At 40.1% G+C, this 25,496-nt stretch overlaps 2 protein-coding genes and 1 pseudogene across 2 annotated transcripts; 1 reads left to right on the top strand and 2 right to left on the bottom strand.

Annotated features, from left to right (window-relative positions):
* On the top strand, positions 1 to 14,196 carry Ssb (small RNA binding exonuclease protection factor La). The gene is made up of 12 exons (XM_038336774.2): positions 1 to 127; positions 2,452 to 2,543; positions 6,849 to 6,952; positions 7,145 to 7,319; positions 8,025 to 8,132; positions 8,207 to 8,307; positions 10,044 to 10,115; positions 10,715 to 10,754; positions 12,230 to 12,370; positions 12,877 to 13,066; positions 13,379 to 13,513; positions 13,801 to 14,196. The coding sequence occupies exons 2-12, from the start codon at positions 2,478 to 2,480 to the stop codon at positions 13,887 to 13,889; spliced, it is 1,221 nt and encodes a 406-aa protein (XP_038192702.1). The 5' UTR covers positions 1 to 127; positions 2,452 to 2,477; the 3' UTR covers positions 13,890 to 14,196.
* On the bottom strand, positions 12,586 to 12,675 carry LOC119820151 (annotated as a pseudogene).
* Mettl5 (methyltransferase 5, N6-adenosine) lies at positions 13,890 to 25,496 on the bottom strand. The gene is made up of 7 exons (XM_038336775.2): positions 25,174 to 25,496; positions 21,571 to 21,685; positions 20,962 to 21,143; positions 19,710 to 19,792; positions 16,197 to 16,248; positions 14,395 to 14,444; positions 13,890 to 13,993 (listed from the first exon to the last, which is right to left on the bottom strand). The coding sequence occupies exons 1-7, from the start codon at positions 25,280 to 25,282 to the stop codon at positions 13,955 to 13,957; spliced, it is 630 nt and encodes a 209-aa protein (XP_038192703.1). The 5' UTR covers positions 25,283 to 25,496; the 3' UTR covers positions 13,890 to 13,954.

Raw genomic sequence — 25,496 nt, 5'->3', positions numbered from 1 at the left:
CCGCAAGGCCTGCCGGGAGAGCCCCCATCTTTAAGCGCGTTTGGCTGGCCCGCGGGCGCTCGGAAGTCGAGACGCTTCCGTCGTTGTTCTTCAAGCGGTAAAGACTGTGGGGGTCGGCGTCTTTGAGGTGAGCTTCGCGGAGGCTGAGGAGACGGCCCCCCAGGGTTGTGCTCTGCGCGGGCCTCGCCTTACTGTGGTGCGCGGCCCGCGGCCCGCGGCGGTGTGCCGGGCTGCGGCCCGAGGGGGCGCGGGCCTCGGTGAGGCCGCGGAGCGGGCCCCGGCCTCAGATGCGGGCGCCCGGGGCTTCCCACGTGGCAGGGGCCCGGGCGGGCCGGTGTGGGAGGACGCGGCTCTCGCGGGGCCTCCGGGAAGAGGCTGGCCGCATCCTTACGGCGTCCTTTCGGTTCGTTACCTGCACCCCTTTCCTGACTGGCCGAAGGCGGATGTTCCGGAGCTGCCTTTAAGTCCCCGGAATGGCCGCTGCGGGTTAAACGCTGCAGGGGTGTGTGGTGACCAACTGGAGGAAAAAGAGGCCAAGGAAGTGGGGGTCGCAGTAACGCTCCCAGCGGCGCTGTCCTGGGTTGGGGTTTTTTTGTTTTGTTTTGGTTTGGTTTTGTTTTTTGTGTTTTGTTTTAATTGCCATTCGCCCCCCTTCAAAGCTGCTTCTGTGTGAAATTCTTTGGAAGTATCTGTAAAACAGTTCCAAAATTGGTTAGGCCCCAGAAGTCTTGCAGGAGCTAACTAGGTCGTTTTTGTCATTGCTTCGCGCAGGAACTTAGGTCTCTGTAGTGATGCGGTGGTTGATGGTGGGAGACAGACAGGTTCCTGAGACGATGGAGTCTGAAATGGGATGTGTACCGTGTAGGGTTCCCCTTACAGGACCTTCAGTGGTCTCCGTGCTGTAAAGCAGCATTCTGGGCAATGCCGCTAATACACAAGAGCAACACGTCGCTCTGTCCCACTGCGGCGGAGAGTCTTGGTGAGCTCGTGCAGTGTAGCGCAGTACAGCTGGGTGGTTTTATGGAGCCGAGCGCTGAAAGCTAGTAAGTCGGAATATCCGGTTTGTGATTTCTAGCAAACTAGTATCACACTCTCGTGTTCCAGGATGGCTGTCGGGCCGCGAAACAGGAAACTGACTATAGAGTTAACCAATGTATTCGTGTGTTAGGCACACCCTCCCCTCTAGCACCCCAGTTTAAAGTTTTTGTGTACCCACGCTCTCAAGTTCCCATTTTTCTTATATTCTGTTATATAGAATCTAACTTTTGTTTTTGACCCTTTTTTTTTTTCATTTTTGCCAGTAATGAGTTTTGGTAAGTCAGCTGTAACAAATTTGAAAAGAAATGCCAACTATGCCAAACAAATAGCATTGAGAGCGATAGGAACATGTCGACAGACTGTAATTCTGATTTTTTTAAAGCTAGATATGGTTGAGAAGTAGTTAAGTGGATAGTTTTTTCTCTCTGAAGCTTGCTTTACCAACTCCATTAAGATAACAAAATAGAGTGAGGTAACCCAGACCCAGAAAGACAAATATCTTATGTACTCAGTCATAAGTGGCTTTTAGACATAAAGCAAAGAAAAACCAGCCTACAATTCACAGTCCGAGAGAACCTAGACAACAGTGAGGACCCTAAGAGAGAGATACGTTGATCTAATGTACATGGGAAGTAGAAAAAGACAAGATCTCCTGAATAAACTGGGAGTGTGGAGATCATGGGAGAGAGTAGAAGGGGGGAGGGGAGTGGAAAAAATATATAGCTCAGTAAAAACAATTAAAAAATCAAATCTTTTTTGATTAATTGGAAACTAAAAACAAACATGTATTTGTGAAATATAAGGCGATCACATATTTCAAATAAAGACAGACCATATGCTTACACTGACTCACACAGACCCACATCTTGAGACTTTTTTCTCATTTAAATGGCTTCCAACAATATAGATAATCCCAATAAAAGAAAGCTGCCTAATAATCAGTGACAAAATAGAAATAAGATCCATCACTCCATCCAACCTGGTGTTTTTCACTAAAATAAGGTGATTTTTTTGTAAAATATCTTTCATAAATATTTTACTTAATGTTCCATTAAACCAAAATTACTTGTAGAGTTTATCACACAGCATTATAATTGTTTATCGTGATTATGATTTTGTTCTTTCATTGCATAGGATATACATTCCTTTATTTACAATTAAATTTCCTATTGTTGTGGAAAAAGATAACAAAATAGAATAGGAAGTGTGATTTACTGAAAGGAATAGTAGGTTGTTGACCTTTACTTTTTCCATCCATAATGCAAGGTGTTGCTTTTTTGAGATACATGGGAATTCATAGGGAAACAACCTGTAAAATTAGAAATTCTTGAAATTTAATAAAAGGGTGGTTTTTAATCCTTCTCTTTCTTGTCTTGACTATTTTATATAAAAATAATAACCTTTTTCTTCCAGTGTGAGAAAATTTACAGATAGCCACAATGGCTGAAAATGGAGATAATGAAAAAATGGCTGCTCTGGAGGCCAAAATCTGTCATCAAATTGAGGTAGGATTCTTGTGTTGTTAAATTGCAAAATTATATGTTCCTTCAAAAGAAATGTGGGGCCTTCAGATGAAAAACAAAACATCAAATGTCCATAAGTGGACTTATTTAAACATTTGGCTTAGCTTTGGTTCTTGAAGTTAATGTAAATATATTCATATTATTGGAGCCAGGTTAGGAGACTCAAGGATTATAGTCTTCCCTCCATCCCCCCAAAAAGAAAAGAAATAGCCTAGGCAGAAAGCCACTAAAGAGAACTCTTAAAAATTGTGATAAGGGCTGAGTAGTGGTGGCGCACGCCTTTAATCCCAATACTTGTGAGGCAGAGGTAGATCTCTGAGTTCAAGACCAGCCTGGTGGGGCTGGAGAGATGGCTCAGTGGTTAAGAGTGTTGCCTGTTCTTTCAAAGGTCCTGAGTTCAATTCCCAGCAACCACATGGTGGCTCACAACCACCTGTAATGGGGTCTGGTGCCCTCTTCTGGCCTGCAGGCACATGCACAGACAGAATATTGTATACATAATAAATAAACAAATATTTAAAAAAAAAAAAAAAAAAAAAAAAAAACCAGCCTGGTCTACAAAAGTAGTGCCAGGACAGCTAGGGCTGTTACACGATAAACCCTGTCTCAAAACAAAAATCAAAACGAAGGAAGGAAGGAGTGTGATAAGGATGCTGAAGTGTAGCTCTTCACAATTGATGGTTTCTGGCAGGAGTGCAGGTGGGCAAGGACTCAGTTTACTTTAAGGGGCTGGCAACTGGGAGTTTGATCGTGCTCCAGTTAGTATATGGGTAACACAAACTGGACTTTTTTTTTTTTTTTTTTTTTTTTTTTTGTCCTTTTTTAGGTGGGAAGGGGGTGTCATAAGGGTGAGAGTCAGGCCTGGGAGGACTGGGAAGTGTGTGTGATCGGAGTGCATGATGTGAAATTCCCAGATAATCAATAAAGATATTATGTTGGAACAAAACAATTAAAAAAAAGAATTACAGACATTCCAAAGGACTACAGAGTAGTGTTGCTTTATTTTTGAGACGTGGGGTCTCATAACCATTTCTTCATTTCAGTTCCCAAGTCTGTAAAATGTAAAAGGCAGTAATACTTGTAAGATGATGTGAAAAATTGAAGTGCCTAATCTAAATAAAAGCTAGCGCCGGGCAGTGGTGGCGCACGCCTTTAATCCCAGCACTCGGGAGGCAGAGGCAGGCGGATCTCTGAGTTCGAGACCAGCCTGGTCTACAAGAGCTAGTTCCAGGACAGGCTCCAAAGCCACAGAGAAACTCTGTCTCGAAAAACAAAAACAAAAAAAAAAAAAAAGCTAGCATAAAATTCCATGGTAAAGTATTTGTCAAATAATAGTTTAATCTGTCCTATCAGTTCTTTTCAAAATGCTAGTGTAACTTTAGCCAAGTATGTATTCTCAAAGTTGTTAGCATTTCAAATTTAGGCGTTACGTTTAGATTGAAGTAATAATATTGTCAGTAACAATAATGGCTGTATAGGAAGTGTCCATGAATTGTGTTCATGTTACAAAATCATTGCTTATTGTGCTTTTTGTTTTGCATCTCTTAGCTGGTTTTTTTAAATTATTTTATTTTATGTGCATTGGTGTATAGCCTGCATGTATGTCTGTGCAAGGGTATGAGATTCCCTGGAATGGGAGTTACAGACAGTTAATGAGCTATCATGTGTGTTGGGAATTAAACCAAGGTCCTCTGGAAGAGCAGACAGTGCTCTTAGCTACTAAGTTATCTTTCCAGCCCCTGCTGTTTGTTTTTAATTACAGAGGCAGTTATAGAAAAGATATTCAAGGTTAAAATTTTTTCACACTTCATATTCAAAATAATGTTTATTTTTAGCTTATTTTATGGGTGTTTTATCTGATGTATGTCTGTGCACCATGTGCATGCCTGGAGCCCATGGTAGCCAGAAGTAGGCATTGGATCACCTAGGACTAGAGTTATAGATGGTTATGAGCTCCCATGTGGATGCTGGCTATGGAACTTTGGTCCTGTAGAAGATCATTCAATGCTCTTAACCTTGAAGTTCATCTCTCCAGCCCCTAAAATAATGGGGTTTTTTGTTTTTTTTTAAGGAGGGGAGACTTATTTTTAAGAGTAATGTGAAATTCACAGTAAAATTCCCTAGAGACAGAGGTTTCCCAAATATCCCCAACTAGAATGGTATATAACTTAACTTTTCCCCTCCCCCACCAAACATGAGATACGTTTTTTTGGGAGTAAAGTTTTGTGTCATCAATAATACACCATTAATAATCCATTCATCTTCTCTAATTTATAGAATCTTTTAACTATAACAGTTCTATGGTGGATATTCTTTATATAAATCTTAGTAAACAGGCCTACTGCCCTCTTCCCTTTTTCCTCCTCTCTGTTTCTGAGCAGGGTCTCACTGTATATCCCTGGTTGTCCTTGGAAATCACTGTGGAGACCAGACTGGCCTCAAACTCATAGAGATCATCATCCTACCTCTGCCCTCAAGTGCCAAGATTAAGAGCATGAGCATCACATCCAGCTTTGTTTTGTTTTTCGAGACAGGGTTTCTTCTCTGAGTAGCCTTGGCTGTCCTGGACTCTGTAGACCAGGCTGGTCTCGAACTCACAGAGATCGTTTGCCTCTTCTTAGTTGCTGAGATTAAAGGCTTAAAGGCGTGCACCACCACTTTATTTTTTGTTTTTTTAAATCTTGTATGTGTCTGCATATGGGTATGTGGTCCTCAGGTCAGAGGTGTCAAATCCCCTGGAGCTGGAGTTACATTCTGTCCTGAGCCAATTGACTAAGGTGCTAGGAACCTAACTCCGGTCCTGGAAGAGCAGCAAGCACTCTTAAGCACTAAGACATCTCTACTCTACTGGTTTAAGATGGAATTCCTAGGAGGCACTACATTGACAAAAACTGTTAATTTTATTCTAATTTAATTTTTGAGACAGTCTCTCACTATGTAGTAGTTAATCTGTGCTGGCCTGAAATTTTCTTCTTAGAGCAGTCTGGTTCCAAACTCATTCCACCTATTTCTACTTTCCTACACTGGAATTAAAGGCATTTTAGTTTAGGTTTTAGTGAGTAATGTTAGACTTCTTTTGTGGGTTTTGTTTTTTTTTTTTGTTTTTTTTTTTTGTTTTGTTTTTTTTTGTTTTTTTTTTGTTTTTTTTTGTTTTTTTTTTTTTTTGCTACAGAGTTTCTCTTTATAGCCTTGACTGTCCTGGAAATTGCTCTGTAGACCAGGTTGGCTACCAAGTTAGAGATCCCTCTGCCTCTGCAGCCCAAGTCCTGGGAGTTAAGGCATGTGCCACCACTGTCGAGTGACTTTTTTTGTGTTTGTGATATATATATATATATATATATATATATATATATATATATATATAATTTTTAAAAGTGATTAGATATGGTGCTACATATTTTTAATCCCAGCTCCTTGGGAAGTAGAGGCAGGTGGATCTCTTCAGTTGGAGAACTTCAGGGAAATTACTAAATCTATGATGGACATGATCCACTATACCTGACTTCTTTTTTAATTTATAAGATTTTTGTTTTGTTTTTTGAGACAGGGTTTCTTTTTGTAGCCTTGACTGTCCTTGAAATTGCTCTGTAGACCAGGTTGGCTACCAAGTCAGGGATCCCCCTGCCTCTGCCTCCAGAGTGGGATTAAAGGTGTGTGTTGCCACTGCCTGACAAGAATCTCAATAAATGTTTACCTTTTTCATTCATGTTGCTTTTGACATTCCAAGTAGTCATGCTTCTCCCTCCCCCCCCCCCCCCATTAGTCTGGGAATTGAACCCAAATCTTTTTTTTCCATATTGACTGGAAAAGGTTTTTTGATTTTTTTAATAATTTATTTACTTTTATATGCGTTGATATTTTGCCTGCATGTATGCTTATGTGAGTGTGTCAGATCTTAGAGTTACAAACAAGAGTTACAAACAGTTGTTAGCTTCTGGGAATTGATCCCAGGTCTTCTGGAAGAACAGTCGGTTTTCTTAACCGCTGAACTATAGCTCCTACATGGAAGAAATGTTTATTAGATCTTTAATTATATTTGAAACTTTCTATTCTAGTAACACATTTATTATACTGGTTCGCTAGCGTTTTAGTTTTCTCTTGCTATGTGTTATATATATTTTGTTATAGTTTATTTAGGAAAAAGTGCTTCTATTATGGTCCCTTAAGTTCTAACATACATTTTTAAAGAATAGAACTTGGTAGTATAAAAAAGTAGTTTTCAAAAAAATTTGATTGAACTCAGCATTATACATTGCTCTTAACATCTGAAATACATTATAATTACAGTATTATTTTGGAGACTTCAATTTGCCACGAGACAAGTTTTTAAAGGAACAGATCAAATTGGATGAAGGCTGGGTACCTTTGGACACAATGATAAAATTCAACAGGTAAGACCTTTTTTGTTGGTTTGTTTCCATTTCTGGAGATCAAACCCAGGAACTTGGTCATGTGCTATCATTGAACTATGTTAGTTTTGTGGCTAATAAACTCAAAAGTCTTAAAGAGTCATTGTTTGCTGTTGCTGTTGAGAGCTGCTACTATATCTGCTTTTACAGTATTTTTATGTATGTATTCTTTAGGCTAAACCGACTGACAACAGACTTTAATGTAATTGTCCAAGCACTGGGTAAATCTAAGGCAAAACTTATGGAAGTGAGTGCAGACAAAACTAAAATCAGAAGATCTCCAAGCAGACCCCTTCCTGAAGTGACGGATGAGTATAAGAATGATGTAAAAAACAGATCTGTTTATATTGTAAGTGGATCTTCAGTGCATGTCATGTTACTTTTATTTAGAAGGAACATACATGGAGTGAATAAGGATAAAGGCTCAGGACATGTTTGGCCCATTACTGTGTTTTTTGCAAGTGTACTTCTAAACTTTATCATTGTTAATTTACATATGTTAGACCCTGTCCTGTTAATAGCTGAATTCTACAGTAACTTTCATTGGTTAATGTCATTCATAAATTTCTAAATACATAGAAAGCTTTAAACACAGGGGCTGGAGAGATGGCTCAGAGGTTAAGAGCACTGGCTGCTCTTCCAAAGGTCCCAGCAACCACATGGTGGCTCACAACCATCTGTGAGATCTGGCGCCCTCTTCTGGCAGGCAGGCATACATGCAGACAGAACATTGTATACCTAATAAATAATTTTAAAAAAGCTTTAAACACAAAGTAGTAGATTGAATAATGTAATGTACCATTGCCAAACTTAAGCAGTTTTCAGTATATAATAATGTTTTGTCTTTGCTCCAGCTGGTTATTTTGGAACAAATCTCAGGTGCATCACTTTATTGCACTAGAGAATAAGGTTGCTAAACAATTAATAAAGGGGACAGAAAGTTTGACACTTAGATTTCTGGCTTCACTTCAAAATAGAATAATTTAGAATTTATTGTAGGGAGAGTTGTTACCCAGGAATCATTGTTTGTACTTCTTATTTCCACTTCTCACAGAAAGGCTTCCCAACTGATGCAACCCTGGATGACATAAAAGAATGGCTAGATGATAAAGGTCAAATACTGAATATTCAGATGAGACGAACATTGCACAAAACATTTAAGGTACGATTATTTGATATAGACTTTCTAGTTGAAAAATATCACTTTAAAGAAAATCTCTTTCTGTCGTTTTATAGGGGTCAATATTTGCTGTGTTTGATAGTATTCAGTCTGCAAAGAAGTTTGTGGATACCCCTGGTCAGAAGTACAAAGACACAAGCCTGTTAATACTCTTTAAGTAAGTCTTTTTGCTAATCTCTCAGACCACATGATTGTTTGGAATTGATACTGTGGGGTAAGGTGTAAACAGCAGCATCCCCTGTACAGTTAATACTATTTTCAGTATGCTCTGGAAATTGTGTTTGGGGGTAATTATAATAGTATTTTGAGAACATGAAAGTGGTTTTTAATACCTTTTCTCAGGCTTTTGTATTGTTAGTGTGTTGAGGTGTGTTTCTCAGGCTTTTGTATTGTTAGTGTGTTGAGGTGTGTTTGTGTATGGTGGAGGTCAAAGGACAGCTCTCTAGTTCATTCTCTCTTTCTACCTTACATGGAGTCCAATAATTAAACTCAGGTCATCAGTCTTGTGCACCAAGTGTTTTTACCTGCTGAGCCATACTTTTGGCTCCTAATTTTATTGTTTACAATCATGCCATGGCACACTTGTGGAAGTCAGAAGGCAACCTGGGGGAAGTTGATTTCTCTTTCCTTCTGTGTATGGGTCCTTAGGATCAAACTCTGTAGCTCTGGCTGTCTTGGAACTTGTTCTGTAGGTTCTGTAGACCAGGCTGGCCTCGAATTCATAGATCTGGCTGTCTCTGCGTCCTGATTAAAAAAATTTTTTTTAAAGTGAGGCTTGGGGGGCTAGAGACATGACTCAGCAGTTAAGAACATTGGCTGTTTTTCCAGGGGGTCCTGAGTTCAATTCCTAGCAACCATGTGGTTCACAACCATCTCTAAAGAGATCTGACACCCTCTTCTAGCATACAAGGACATATGCAGGCAGAACACTGTATACATAATAAATAAATTCTTTAAAACTAATGAGGCTAGGACTGTGGAGATGGTGTGGTCACTAAAGTGTCAGTCTGCAAGCAGAAAGGCGGGGTGGGGGGATGGAGTGGTAGAGACAGGTTGTTGGTGGAGCTTAGTGACCATTTGCTGTTCTCTGGTTCTAGTGAGAATCCTGTGGGGTCTCAAAAGGTAAGGTGGGGATTGATAGTAGAAGACACTTAACCTTTGTCCTCCACACATACAATACCCACAAGGGATGGCTAGGCATGGTGGATGCCTGTGATGCCAGGACTCCATAGTCACAGACAAGAAGAGTTTGGGCTAGCATGGGCTGCATAATGAGCCTGTGGCAAAAATTGTTGAACTAGACAATTTCATAAAGTTAATCATAGGGCAGTTGTATACTTCCTTGTATTATATAGCCTATTATTTGATGCTAAGTTTTATAGTATGTGTACTGGTAAAATGCATGTGCATGACCTCTGTAGCATATGAGTTTTTAGGTGATTAGATGACAGAAAATGTGTGTAACTGCTGGGTGTGGTAGTACACATCTGTATTCCCATCTCTGTAGAGGCTCAGGCAGGAGGATTGATTGTTTGAGCCCTGGGCTGCATGGGAAATTCCCAGCCAGTGTGATAGATAGTGAGACCCTGACTTAAAAATCACATGCAAAAAAAAAAAAAAAAAAAATAGTGTATGATAGTCTTTGTGAAGCTAAGGTTTCAAGTACTCAAAGTAATTTTCAGCTGGGCTATGGTACACACCTTTAATCCCAGCCCTTGAGAGGCAGAAGCAGGCAGATCTCCTGAGTTCAAGGCTGGTCTGATCTACAGAGTGGGTTCCAGGAAAGCCAGGGCTACACAGAGAAATCGTGGCTTGGGGAAAAAAGTGAACAAAAAGTAATTTTCAGTCTTTTCTTTGTCTTTGTGAGCTTAGTCCGTGTTTTGTGTTTTTCAGGGAAGATTACTTTGCAAAGAAAAATGAAGAAAGAAAGCAGAGCAAAGTGGAAGCTAAATTAAAAGCTAAACAGTAAGTATTTAATGTGACACATTTGAATTTCTTAATGCTTCGACAAGTTTAGCTAGTATTTCTGGGGTAAGCTGATGATGAGCTTTGAAATGAGTGGTAATGGGTCTGTCTTTATTGGTAGTGAAATGTTAGTCTTAAAATACCTTGGCGCACTCCTTTAATCTCAGCACTCAGGAGGCAGAGACAGGTGGATCTCTGTGAGTTCCAGGAAGCTACAGAGAAACCCTGTCTCGAAAAACCAAAGGAAAAAAGAAAAGGTTACATTTTACTCAGGCAATGGTGGCATACTCCTTTAATTCCAACACTTGGGAGACAGAGGCAGGCCGGTCTCTGAGTTTGAGGCCAGCCTGGTCTACAGAGCTAGTTCAGGGCTGGCTCCATAACTACTGAGAAACCCGTCTCGAAAATAAAAAAAAAAAAAAAAAAGATCTTGATAACCTGGAAGCCATATATTCATATATTGCTGGTGTTGTATGATCAAAAAAGTCTGAGGACTTGCTTTGATGATTAATTGGTTTGTGGTAATGATGATTGGGGTTATTAGAATTTTTACTTCGTTAAGCTTAAACATATTATAATCACAACACATTTATTTTTAGAGAACATGAAGGAAGACACAAGTCAGGAAGTGCTGAAACAGTAAGTATTGATACCTAATACATGAGAATTTAAGTTAGAATGTCTTTTTGAAGTTGCTGTCTGTCCGTCTGTCTGTAGTTGTGTGGAGGTCAGAGGACAGCTTATCAGTTCTTTCCTTCCCCCATATGGATCCCAGGGATTGTACCCAGGTTGTTAGGCTTGGCAGCACCTTTATCTGCTGGTCCCTTATATTTTATTTATCTAGAGATAAATCCTTACCAGGTTCGTCTGGCTTGACCCAGAAATGACTTTGTCGACCACTTTTATTTTGCAAACTTGGAGACATTCACCTGTTTCTGCCTCCCAATTGCTGGGATTAAAGGCATGCACTACTGTGCTCTGCTAAAACAACTTGTTTAAGTATTTTTTCTATTTTTTTAATAAATACTTATTTTACATCCCATCTGGGAGGAGAATATTTATTTCTCCTCCCTCTTCTCCCAGTCCCTCCTCATATGACCCCTGTGTTCCTACTTCCCAGTCAACTCCTTTGTTTCTGTTTAGGAAAGGCCAAGTGTCCCATGAGTATCAGCAAAGCATGGCATATCAAGTTGCAGTAAAATTAAGCATCTCCCCGTGTATTAAGGTTGGTCAAAGCGACCCAGTATGAGTATGGCCCCAAAGTCCTGTAAAAGAATCTGAGACAATCCTTGTTGCCACTGTTAGGAGTCCCACAAGAGGACCAAGCTACACAACAGTAACATATGCAGAGTGCCTAGGTCATTCCCATGCAGGCTCCCTGGTTGTTGGTTCAGTCTCTGTGAGACCTGATGAACCATATATGTAATTTTGTGTATGTTAGGTACCCTTAAGGCTAGAAGAGGGTGTCCAATTCTCAAAAGTTAGAGTTACATATATGAGCGGTACAGTGTGGGTGTGAGGAACTGAACTCAAGTCCCGCTGGCTCCTCCTCTGAGAATACTTTTTAAGGCTGTTTTTCTTTGTGTGTATATTTGAGAATGTTTGCTGTATATGTGCAGGTTCCTGGGGTGGGCAGAAAAGGGTGCTGGAGTTACAGGTGATGTGAACCATCTGACCTGGTAACTTAACTTGGGTAGACTGGAGGAGTGGGAAATGCTCTTAACCCGTGTTCCTTCTCCAGTCCCCTGGAATGAGTTTTTAGAGTATGAGAACTTTTGTGTGTGTGGTACCCATTCCGGGTATACCACGATGCCTTAGCCATATTTGAGGACTTCTTAGAGAATGTCTAAGTGATTCTACCAGTGTCATTGCATCAGTGATACACAGATATTGTCTGAGATCATTACTTATCAGCAGATAGTTATAACTCACCTATTAGAAGAAACTAAATAAAATAAAGCCATTATAAAACAGGAGAGCAGAGAAAATACAGTTAAATTGCATTAAAATAGCACTGACTTCTCTTTTCCTTATGTAGGTATAGAATGATGTGAGTCATTTTGGTGAGGTTGCTCTCAAGGAAACCTTTTGATGGCCTTGTATTATTTTTATAGCGACCTCTAGAAGGAAAGATGGGGTGCTTACTGAAGTTTTCAGGTGACTTGGATGACCAGACCTGTAGAGAAGATTTACACATCCTTTTCTCAAATCACGGTGAAATAAAATGGATTGACTTCGTCAGAGGAGCAAAAGAGGTTTGTGAACATCTCTATCCTTATTAGCAATTCATTTAAAAGTCTATAGAATGTTATCTCTTAGAAGAAAAAAATTACTAGGAAGCGGTCTTTTTAAAAAAAATGTTTAATGAGAAAGTAATTTATAAAACATGTTAATTAAAATAGTTTCTACTTAGTCATTTACTTTTATCTTTAAGTCTTTTTACCAGGTGTGGTATCCTTTTTTTTTTTCATGTCAGATGGGTAATGTGCTGACCTTACAACAAGGTTTATAGGAGGCACGTGTCACAAAAGGGCATGATGAACCAGGGGGGGAAAAAGATTCTTTTGGGATGGGGATGGGGGCGTATAAACTTGGTATTGGTAACTGGAGTTTACTTTTAAAGCATTCCTTCCTAATATTCAGTAAGACGCATTGAAAATAGCAGTAATAGATATCCTGGGTCTGGGAAATAGCTTTGAGGAAAGAAATTTGTCTGACTAAACTGAAGAGTGAAACATTCATTTTTTCCCTCTTTGTATAGGGAATAATTCTCTTTAAGGAGAAAGCTAAGGAAGCACTGGAGAAAGCAAGGAGTGCAAATAATGGTAACCTGCAGTTAAGGAACAGAAAGGTGACCTGGAAAGTACTAGACGGACATGCGGAAAAAGAAGCGATGAAAAAAATCATGGATGATCAGCAAGAATCACTAAACAAATGGAAGTCAAAAGGAGGTCATTATTTAATTTTTTTTATTAATAATTGGTTATTTTACCTCATCCTTGCTTGAGAAAAATCTTAGTTTTTCAAACACACTTAAAATTGTCTAACTTCAGCCGGGCGGTGGTGGCGCACGCCTTTAATCCCAGCACTCGGGAGGCAGAGGCAGGCGGATCTCTGAGTTCGAGGCCAGCCTGGTCTACAAGAGCTAGTTCCAGGACAGGCTCTTAAAAAAAAAAGCTGCAGAGAAACCCTGTCTCGAAAAACCAAAAAAAAAAAAAAAAAAAAAAAAAAAAAAGTCTAACTTCTCAATCATGTTTCTACAGGCCGCAGATTTAAAGGAAAAGGAAAGGGAAGCAGACCTCCCTATGCTGGGGGACCCAAAGGAAGAGGACAGTTTCACGGCAGGAGAACAAGATTCGATGATGACGACTACCATCATCATCATCGACGTGGATCAGGCAAGTCTCAAGTCCTGGGTATTGGGGATGATGCCTGTACTTGATTAGACACTGTGTCTCTGTGTGATAGTTCTCATTTAGTGCCATCTTCGTCCTTTGTGCTATTGCACAATTGAGAGGTTGGCTAAAAGATAACTATAAAGGTCAGAAAGTTTGTACTGAAGGAAAAGACTTTTCTCTCTGAGAAGTTGCTAATTTTTTTAAGGAAGCTATTATTAGTAATTGTACCCAATATTAATAGAGCAAGTGCTTACATTGAATTTAACGAGTTCTTTGTGTTTGTATAGGACCAATGAAAAGAGCAAGAGACGGAAGAGACAGAGATGAGCCTGCATCAAAGCATAAGAAGAGAGAGAATGGCGCTAGAGACAAGTAGTTTAGTAAGCAGTGTTTTTATTCATCTTAGTTAGATTTTAAGCTGCTTTTTGTCTTCAGAAGCTTTTAAAAAGAAAAGCGGATTAGGTCCACTTCAATGTCCACCTGTATAAAAGGAAAAGAATTTGTTTTACTTGTCTTTTTTTTGTTGTTGTTGTTGTTACCCAAATGAAAGTTTTTTAAAATGTATAGTTCTGTTTGTGTTTGGATGATTCAAATATGAAAAGGAAGATTCTTCCTCTTAATTGCCTTTGTAATATGAGAATGTATTAGTACAAACTTGTAAAATATATGCTGTATAAAAATAACCAACCGTTTACTTTTTCTTTTTTTCCTCTTAAATTTTTTCACAAAGAACTTGAACTAGAATGTTGACTGCTCTGACAACAGTTAATTTGTCCAGTCTCTCAGTCTGGCTTTCTATTTACCCATGCAACTTGCTGTGAGTGGAAAGTGATATTGCAAAGCTTTTGAATGCTGAACGTATTTAAAATGGAGCGACTTACTGATTTCTTTTTATGAAAGTTGTATAATGCTGGCAGGTCATAGCGAAGCTCTGTAAAACAAGCCAAACAGTCACCTTTTAAAGTAATAGATGCTAGTGTGCACAATGTTTTATATCCATCACTTTGGATATACCCTTGAATACTTACTTACATGCCAAGTTGTGCATAGTGTTTCTGCTGTTTTGATCACATGACAGAATTTGAGGTTATGGAGAATAGTTAAAAGAATTCACAAGCACGGGGGAAGTTGTATGAAAATCAGATGTATCTATAGCTGACAATATGATATTCATGCTTCAAAAATTGCCTATCCATGTTTTAATAATGGATAGTCCTAGTTTTTTTTTTTTTTTTTTTTCTAACAAAATGAAGGTCCATTTTTCACGTTCCTTCCTAATTTATTTTTTGATTTTTGAGACAGGGTTTCTCTGTGTAACAGTCCTAGCTGTCCTGAACTTGCCTCGTGTAGACCAAGCTGGCCTTGAACTCAACAGAGATCCACCTGCCTCTGCCTTCTAAGTGCTGGGATTAAAGTGTGTGCCACTACTGCCCCAGCCCTTTCTAATTTATAACATAAATTCTCTATACTTTCACCATTGGCCAGTGGTATCTTTTGTAATTTCCAATGTAATTATATCCTTTACAGGCCATAGCTCTCTATAATATGTGACCAAGTCATCTGGGAATCTTGTTCTGTTTGTGTAGGCTCCAGGGTTGTTAAAGCTGATGATGTGAAGACCACTCAAAGGTCTGGATTAGTATACGATTGGGACTAATATAAAGTGCTCTGTATTGAGTTCTTTGACAACACTTAGTATAATAGGAAGACAGACACGTCTTTATAAACAATTTAGGTAGGTCCTTTAACATCATAGGACCAATTCATTGTAAACTCATGGCTAAACATAATGGCATGTGCATTTAATCTCAGGACTGGGAAACAGGCAGACAAGGCCTAGTCTAGTAGGCCTTGTGAGTTCTTTGGCAGTCAGAGGTAGTTGGGAGAGAGAGAAAGAAAAATGCAGAGAAACCATGCTTCCAAACATATAAAAATGTTCCTTTTACTGCACATTTAATTTCCCCTGTTTTCTCTTGTGTGCTAAGGAAGCACACTACAACATGCCAGTCTTTATTTCAAGTTTCTCAAAATTACTGGATGACTTCTGCTTTCTAATGGTTTTCCTGTTGTGTTGTGGGCAAACAACTTAGTAAAAAGAAAAAAAAGGCATCTCTTCTTGTGGATGTTTATATTCTGTCTCCCACCAAAAAAGGAAAGGTTGGTGTTGAGCTATGTATCAATCATAAACCACTGGCATTTACAGATAGTGGACCTCACAGCAGGCTTACCGTGTCCAGGCCCATGTTTTCACTCACTGATAACAGTCTTCTGTCAGGGCCTAGATGACTGAATACGTAGGTACCATTAATTTTTGTTTAGAAAATGCATAAATAGGGACAGGCACAGGCAGATCTTTGTAAATGTTACTCTGTGTTTAGTTCATTTCCAAGCTACTCCTGGATTGGGTAACATTCCATAATAATTTTTTAGTACTTTAAAAATTTAGGCTACACAGCGAGTTGCAGGACAGACTCCAAAGCTACAGAGAAACCCTGTCTCCAAAAAATAGATAAATTAGGCTGGCCTGTTGGCCTTTTAAATAAGATTGTAGCCAGGTGGTGGCTCACACCTTTAATCCCAGCACTAGGGAGACAGGTGGATGGATCTGAGTTCCAGGACAGCCTGATCAACAGAGAGGAAACCCTGTCTTGACAAAAACAGTTAAGGGTGAGATAAAGCTTACCTGCAATAATGTCTATCTTGACTTTCCATTCTGCAGCTTTCTTTTGAATATGCTAAAGACAAATAATATTTTCATGAGTTGATGTTTAGATCTTATCTGCTAATGTTGAACATTAAAATTTTCAATAAAATTACTCAAATTTTAATTATGTGTACACTTTTAAGAGCTAGGAACAAAGTGTCCTCGCTGCTTAGCATTTGAACCAAATTATGTAATTAAAAACCGAAAAATCCACCAAAATCCATAACATACAGTGTAGCTTTATTTCATTAGTGAGTAACAGTTCTGGGTCAACATGCCATTCAGTGGCAGGGTGAAAGAGAAAAGCATAGTCTGGAGCCACAGCCTTTGGAATTTCAGTCCTACTACTTAGTACCTAACTAAAGTAGCCCTAGCTAAAGTATTCATTCTGGACCTACCTCATTTTTCTCATCTGTTGTACAATGTTTTATTTTTTTGTTTTTTGTTTTTTTTTTTTTTTTTTTTCGAGACAAAGTTTTCTCTAGTTTTTGGTGCCTGTCCTGGAACTAGCTCTTATAGACTAGGCTGGCCTCGAACTCACAGAGATCCACTTGCCTCAGCCTCCCAAGTGCTGGGATTAAAGGCCTGCGCCACCACCGTCAGACTCTGTTGAGCAGTGTTATCTGATCAGAATGAAGTGTTTTAAACAGTGTTCCTATACAGCAGCAGATTCATTATGTGGGTACTAGGAACTGAACACAGGTCCTCTGGAAAAGCAATCAGTGCTATTAACTATGAACCCATCTCTCTAGCCCCCTCACGATTTTTAGGTATTTGGGTGTGTGTGGATATATGAATATATGCAGGTATATTCAGAGGCCAGAGGCATGAAATTCCTGGAGGTGGAGTACAGACTGTTGTGAGCTGAACTCAGATTCTCTGCAGATGTAGCAAGTACTCCAATTGTGACAGTTGAGTCACAGTCACGTCTCCAACCCAATGATGGCTGATTTTCATTGTCAGTTTGATACACTCTAAAATCCCTCGGAAGAGAATGTCAGTGCGGGATTATCGAGATTGTTTGCCTGTTGATAATATTATTTTGTTTGTTTTTAGTTTAGCGATTTTAGTCTTTTGCCCTTGTGTATGTCTGCAGCATGTGTATTCTTGGTGCTCTAGGTCAAAAGAAAGCATCAGATTCCCTGGAACTAGAGTTGTGGGTGGTTGAGAGCCATCATATGGATGCTAGGAATTGAATCTGGGTCCTCTGAGGAAGAGACCTGGTCAGTCATCCTCAGCAACTTTTAGACCATGAAACCCAATATGGACAGATTCAGCAGAGCCATCTACATGGGCTGCCCATGTATGCTTCAGCATTGCCAGGGCATAAATTTCATTTAAATTCCTCTGGAAAAAAAACCACAAGTGCTCTTAACTGGGTTTTCATTATGTTAACTAAGGAAGACCAAGTCCATTTTGGGCAGTACCAGTCCCTGAGTTTGGATCCTGAACTATTATGTGTAGAGAATAAGCTCAGCATGCATTTTTGTCCTCCTGCTCCGGACTCTTAAGTTCCTGCCTTGACTTCCCTGCTATAATGAACCAAAACTTGGAATTGGGAGCTAAAATAAACCCTTTCTCCTCTAGCTTTTTATCAGGACATTTTATCATAGCAAAATAAACAATACAGGGATTGAATTTAGGTTGACAGGCTTCCTGGCAAGCACCCTTATTGGATGAGTCATTTTGTTGGCCTATTTACATTTTTTTGAGACAGGGTCTCGTATCTCAGTTTGCCTTGAAACTCCTTATGAAGCAGAGGACCTTGAGTTTCTCAATCCTGCCTTTACTACTTGAATGCTGGAATTATAGGGGTGTACCCCAAAATTGGGTTTATGCTGTGATAGGGCTTAAATCCAGGGCTTTGTAAAAATGGTTTAGTGTGTGCAAGCCTAGCCTTTTGTAATTAAAGATGATCTTAAATTTATGCTGCATCTACCTCCCAAGTGCTGGGGATATAGGTATGTACCAGCAAGCAATGTTAAATTTTTAAAAGGATTATTAGATTACCATATACCCCAAATGTATTCCTCTGACCTGAGTTTTGCTGTGGGGGTGTGTGTGTGTATGCACATGTAATGAACATGACATGTGGAGATCAGGTTGATACTTGGTTTCTTTTTCATTTGTTCTTTTTGAGGCAGGTGTGGGTGAAGACAAGGATGGTAGAAAAAGAGCCCAGAGTATTTGCTGTTCTTCAGAAGACCTGGGTTAAATTCCCAACACACTTAACAGATCATAACTATCTAACTCCAGTCAAGGAGATCTGATGCCTCTTACTGGTTTCTTTGGTCTTAGGCACACATGGTTTGCTCAGACGTACAGGCAAAACACACACATAAAATCTACAAACAAAAAATCTATATATACTATTTCAGGTAAGAATAGTAGATAACAATTATCAATTAACTATGCCAAACAGACATATTTCATAAATGTGCTAGACACGAACGCAAGCGTTTCATAAATACTAACTCATTTAATCCAGAAAAGTATAAAATATAGCCTGTCATCTCTTTTTTTTGGTTTTTTGAGACAGGGTTTCACTGTAGCTTTGGAGCCTGTCCTGGAACTAGTTCTTGTAGACCAGGCTGGCCTTGAATTCACAGAGATCTGACTGCCTCTGCCCAGCTTTAGCCTATCATTTAAGAATACAGGGTCATATGGTATAGATGTACTGAAGCCCAAGTGCCTTGACCAGAATTAACTGCTTCTGCCTTTTGAGTGCTGGGATTAAAGGCATCAGCCACCACCACCCAGCTAGGCCATGGTTTTAAAAATCAACCTTGGAGCCAGGCAGTGGTGGTGCACGCTTTTAATCCCACCACTCGGGAGGCAGAGGCAGGCATATCTCTGTGAGTTCAAGACCAGCCTGGTCTACAAGAGCTAGCTCCAGGACAAGCTCTAAAGCTGCAGAGAAACCCTGTCTCGAAAAACCATAAAAAAAAAAAAAAAAAAAAAAAAATCAACCTTGGGCCAGTGGGCTCAGTGAGTAAATATCACTTGCTCCAAGCCTGATGGGATCCTCAGGGTGAAGAGAAGTGATTCCTGAAAGTGGATCTCTGACCTCCACGTGTGTGCCCTGGCACATGCATGCTCACACGCATATTTGAAAATAGATCTACATCCAAATAAACAGTTGGTCAGTGGTGATGCAGACCTTTAATCCCAGCACTTGGGAGGCAGAGGCAGGGGATCTCTGTGAGTTCAAGGCCAGCCTGGTCTACAAGAGCTAGTTCCAGGGCAGTCATGACTGTTACACAGAGAAATGCTGTCTTGAAAAACAAAAACAAAACAAAAACCCAAAATCTTAAAATATATCCACACACATATATATTGTGGTTTTTTGGAGATAGGTTTTTTTATTTTGTATAGCCCTGGCTGTCTGGAACTCAGAGATTTGCCTGCTTCTGTTTCCCAAGTACTGTGATTAAAGGTATGTGCTACCATTACCTAGCTAAAAGTAACAATACTGTTAGGATTTAAGCTTACTTCTCTAGTTGAGGATTTGTGTAAAGAATATACTGCTGTTCTTGCCATTCCCAAAGCAGTCTTCAGAAAAGCCATATCTGTACCTGTGAAGAGTTAAAAAAAATTCCTATTTATATTATTAGCAGAGTAGAATAAATGATTAAAAGAATAGTAGTATTCTTTCCAAACTCTAAAATATCTACTTCATATTTATTTCTTCAAAAGGTGTACAAAAACCCTATGGGCTGGAGAAACAGCTTGGTGCTCTTCTAGAGGACCCAAGTTCGAGTCCCCGCACCACAGGGTGACTCATAACTAACTCCAGTTCCAGAGGACCAGTGTCCTTGCCTTTTGGGGGCACAGAGACGTGCAGGCAAAACGCCTACACCCAAAAATAAAATCTTAAGGTGGGCGTGGTGGCACACACCTTCAGTTCCAAGGACTCAAAAGGCAGAGGAGGGAATTTGAAGCCAGTCAGTTCTACACAGTTTCAGGAAAGTCAGAGCTACATAGTAAGATAAGATGTCTCAAATTGTTAAAATAAAATCTCATGAAACCAAAATTAGGCTGTTTGGCTAGAAAACAATAGGATTAATGTAAATTTTAATATTCTGAGTGGCAGATGAGAATGGAGGCTGTGGTCTAATGGTGGTGTGGGCTTTAACTGCAGCTTCTGGCCTGCCACAGTACACACACATAACCACAGCAAGTCCCTGTGCGCATGCTTTGAAGCCCACAGGCATTAATAACAAGTGATAGAGAGCATGTGTGAGATCCCCGTTTTAGTCCCTGCGGTCCCAACAACAACAACAACAAAAAGAAAAGAAAATAATCCAGTTTCCAAAAGAATAAAAAAAAGAATAAAAATGTTTTTAAAGTGTTATAAGCATGGGGGCTAGTCAAACCTTCCAGTTATTAATCAAAAATAAGAATACATTAACAAACCAAAGAAAAGGAAAGAAAGGAAAAGAAAAGAAGAGAAAACTCATTTTAGAGGCAGGCGGATCTCTGAGTTTGAAGCCAGCCTGGTCTATAAGAGCTAGTTCCAGGACACACCAAAGCCACAGAGAAACCCTGTCTCGAAAAACCAAAAAAAAGAAAAGAATACATTAACACAATTTTGAAAATAAAGATGAAATTTTCCAATTGAACATCAAATGTGAATTTTCATAAGTATAAAGTTATTGGTTAATTTAACAAACAGTAAGAAAAATCACTTAACCCAGATCACTACTCTATGAATATGCAAATATACTCTACTTTTATTACTAACCTTTATTATTTTTTGTTCCAAAGGGAGGATTCATAATTACAGTATCAAATACTTTGGACATTTTGTTACATAATAAGCACACATCACACTGAATCATATTAACGTTTGTTAACTCAAACTCTTCCACATTCCTAGTAAATATTTCCAGCGCATCTTCATCTATGTCAAATCCAACACACAACCTATAAAAAAAAAAGACAACTTACAGGTTTTAAGGTTTTTTTAGTTTTAAAAAAAACAGTACTTATTTTACCATGCGGTTTTCAACCCAATTAACAAAAGGGGGTTTGTTTTGTTTTGGAACAGGGTTTCTCTGTGTAGTCCTGGCTGGCCTGGAACTCACTATGTAGACCAGGCTGGCCTCAAACTCACAGAGATCCGCCTTTCTCTGCATCCCAAGTGCTGGGATTAAATACCTACACCACCACCATCTGACTTGATATCTTTCTTAAAAGTAAAGTTTTGATCTTTAGCCTACTCAAAATGTACTCAGTATCAAATTATTGCTCCCCTCATCTTACCCGGGTCCTATGAATATATAGTGCAGTTGATCCTATATACATTTACTGAAGCCACACCATATCCAAATAGCAAGAAATGATCACTTACCCTGCCCCTAACATCGCAGCCCCGATGCTAAGTACGCCACAACCACATCCTAGGTCTGCAACCACTTTATTTTCAATGTCATCAAATGTATTATGGATTGTATATAGCATGCATGCTAAAAACAATAAAAAACAAATAGAACAGCATTAGTGAATTCATTAACAAGCTTACTACTAAAATCTAATGCAAATGGCTCTAAAGTAATCTGTCTTTCCCCAACATACAGCTCCAGATTGTTTGATATTTAAAGATACAATGTAATAACTTGTTATTTAGGAAGAAGTGTCACAAAGGAAGGTATATTCACCAGTGATTCCCAAATACTATAGGACTATGTCAAGCTTCTGCTGACAATACCAAGACTGAAATGTTCAAAATATCTGCTCTACACAGATGCAGTTTTTCCTTTGATGCTGAGATATTTTATGAAATATTACGTTTTATGAATGATTAAGTCTATCATTCTTGGTCAAAATAAGTTTAGTATATCTTCAAAACTATTTTGAAATTTTATTGATTTGAGGCTGGCAACATGGCTCTCAGTGGGCAAAAGTACTTGCTGCGAAGCCTAACAACCCAAATCCAATCTCCAAGATCCACCTGGTAGATGGAAGTAAATGCCCAACAGCCAGAAGTTCTCCTCGGACCTGATTGAGGGCAGAGACTTTGCAACCCTCCCAATAAACAAAGGGCACAGAACTTATTTGTAGTATGTTTATCACAAGAATATAGGCATCTCAAACTTCTACATCCACAATTTAGACTTAGAGATTTTCTTTTTTTTAATTTGTTGTTGTTTTGCCTGCATGGATGTACACCAGGTGTCTGGTGCCCATAGAGGCCAGAGGAGGATACTGGCTGGGATTGGAGTTAGAGATAGTTATGAGCTGCCATATGGGTGCTGAACTGAACCCAGGTTTTCTAGAAGAGCAGGTAGGGGTCCTCACTGCTGAGCCATCTCTCCACCCGAACTTAGAGGTAATATCAATAGATTCCCATACTCATAACCTATAACAGACCTGATAACAGAACAATGGATACGGCAGAAGTAGCTGAGATTACGTAGAGCTCTCAAAAACAAGACTCTCAAAAGTATAGTATATTAAACATGAGTAACACCATCAGTGTTTCCTTGTGTATATCAGAATATACACAATGGCTGCTAGCTATTACTGATATCTGAGGATCCAGACATTTATTTAAAACAAACACCGGATGGTGGTGATACACGCCTTTAATCCCAGGACTTGGGAGGCAGAAGCAAGCGGATCTTTGTGATCTGTAGACCAGGCTGATCTTCAGAACTAGCCACCGCTCCCAGCACCAAAAAAGAAAAAAAAATTAAAACCAACTATGAGACACTTGATTACTGTTGCAGGTATTTTGAAACTCATATCATCTGTATTACAAACTAGGTGTGAAAGAACTGACTTATATTTACTCTGAGACAAAGTCTCATTACATAACCCTAGCTGGCCTGACTGGTCTTTTTTTGTTTGTTTGTTTTGTTTTTTTTTTGTTTGTTTGTTTTTCGAGACAGGGTTTCCCTGTAGTTTCTAGAGCCTGTCCTGGAACTAGCTCTTGTAGACCAGGCTGGCCTCGAACTCAGAGATCCGCCTGCCTCTGCCTCCCGAGTGCTGGGATTAAAGGCGTGCACCACTACCTCCCGGCCCCGAGGCCTGGCTGGTCTTGAACTCATGGAGATCTACCTGCCTCTGACTCCCAAATGCTGGGATTATTGTATGTTTCACCATACTTAGCCTCTTAAAAATTTGATTTCAGCCGGGCGATGGTGGCACACGCCTTTAATCCCAGCACTCGGGAGGCAGAGGCAGGCGGATCTCTGTGAGTTCGAGACCAGCCTGGTCTACAGAGCTAGTTCCAGGACAGGCTCCAAAGCCACAGAGAAACCCTGTCTCGAAAAACCAAAAAAAAAAAAAAAACCCAAAAATTAGATTTCACCAGGCGGTGATGGCACACACCTTTACACCTTTAATCTCAGCACTAGAGAGGCAGAGGATCTCTGAGTTCGAGGACAGCCTGGTCTGCTGCAAGAGCTAGTTCTAGGACAGCCAGAGCTGTTGTTTGTTACACAGAGAAACCCTGTCTCTAAAAAAAATTAAATTTAAAAAAAAAAGTCAGTCTGAGCCACGCAAGCACTGTGGAGGTGCTCGGTCCTGTTATGGCTTCTCCGGCTCCGCGGCATCTATCACTTTGCCACCGATCGGAACGATTTCCGAAGGAACTTGATCCTCAATTTGGGACTCTCTGCTGCGTGAGTTTGGCTGGCCAGGAACTTGAGTGACATTGATTTGATAGCATCTCAGCCAGGGGTGTAGCCAAAGAATGGAATTCCTGTGTACTCAAACTTCCCAAGACAGCCTACTGTCTAGGACCACCACAAGATACTACCCCAACTGCAGCTGAACCTCCACCCCCCGGGCAGCCCCCAGCTTCAGCTCAAATGTTGACTCTGCACAGCTGTGTGTGCATCCCTACATTTCTGCAGAGGGTGATCTTTGCCCTTGTCCCAAGGAGTAAGTTCTTGAAAACAGATTTCAAATAAAGCACACACACACACACACACACACACACACACACACACAAAAGGCAGTGGTGGTACGAGCCTTTGATCCTAGCACTCTCAGGAGACAGATGTGCAGATCTCTATGAATTCAAGGCCAGCCTGGTCTACAGAGTGAGTTCCAGGACAGACTCTAAAGCTACAGGGAAACCCTGTCTCGGGGGGGAAAAATTAGATTTCATGACAAAATCCTACAACCAGAAGGCTGTAAGAAGTTACACTGAGAAAGCCAAGGGCTTGCTTGGTAGGTGACTGGCTCAGTCTGTACCGCACTTAACTCTGCAAGCATTAGGACCTGAGTTAGATCCGCAGCAGTCATGTGCGGCCAGGTGCGGTGCTGCATGATTATAAACCCAGCGCTGGGAGACAAGACAGGACGATCTCTGAGGCTTTCTGATCAGACTTTTTAGGCGAATGGGTAAGCTCTCAGTATGACCCCGACTCAAAAAACTTACGGAGAGCAGTTGAGGAAAACACCCCATGTTGAACTCTGCCCTCCACACACGCAGATACATGAACATACACACACTAAATATATAATAGAGAAAACTGGTCTTAATCTGAACACAGTTTAATGCAAATCTTTGGTTGCAGCTATGACAATATTTTAGGGTTAAACACATTTATTCTCCACGAGTTTTATTGGCAGTTTACAAATTGCTACGTTGGAATTGAAAAAGATTACCCCTTGCAGGTACTCCCAACCAAAGAAATTTTGCTGTCTTCCCTGCTACTACGTAACAGGTGCTACATATGAATGGATTCTCCTGTATTCTCTTCTACACTCAGTATCAATCTTTGGCATCAAGCAAGAGGAAATTTGTGAAAAATGAAAACGCATCCTCAACTTTACACAAGCATGTATGTAACTCTGATTTTTAGTAGGGCAGAGAATCCTTTTCCTACTCAAAGGTGTGGGGTTTCTCTAGAACATCATTAGATCCAAATCACTTCTTATTTTCATCATGGACTGGACAGGAATAACCCCAGAAGAGAGCCCGATGAAGCAGCTTCCCTACCTGCAATGTGCGGCCTGGTGGGGTACTGTTCTAGAAGTAATTTGGGATTTTCGAATCCATCCACTTCCTGCAGGCGACTCTCTAGTTCCTTAAGCCTCAACTTCTTCATTGTTTTTATTTTAATTTGGGCTCCCAGGGTTTAACAGCACAGGATCTGCAGGGAAATCTACCTAACCCGGGACCTCTCTAGCGGTGCAGGCCGGGAGCGGGCAGACTATTGAGGATTCAGAGGGAATCTCGCGGAGATCGCCGGAGATCGCCTCACCGGGACGCAGGACCGCACCACGAAGCAACCTGACGATCCTCACAGGCCCTCCCTGCAG

Source organism: Arvicola amphibius, chromosome 7 (genome assembly GCF_903992535.2).
Source record: "Arvicola amphibius chromosome 7, mArvAmp1.2, whole genome shotgun sequence".
Taxonomy (NCBI): domain Eukaryota; kingdom Metazoa; phylum Chordata; class Mammalia; order Rodentia; family Cricetidae; genus Arvicola; species Arvicola amphibius.
The sequence above is the reverse complement of the archived record's forward strand: the minus strand, read 5'-3'. Positions and strand labels throughout refer to the sequence as shown.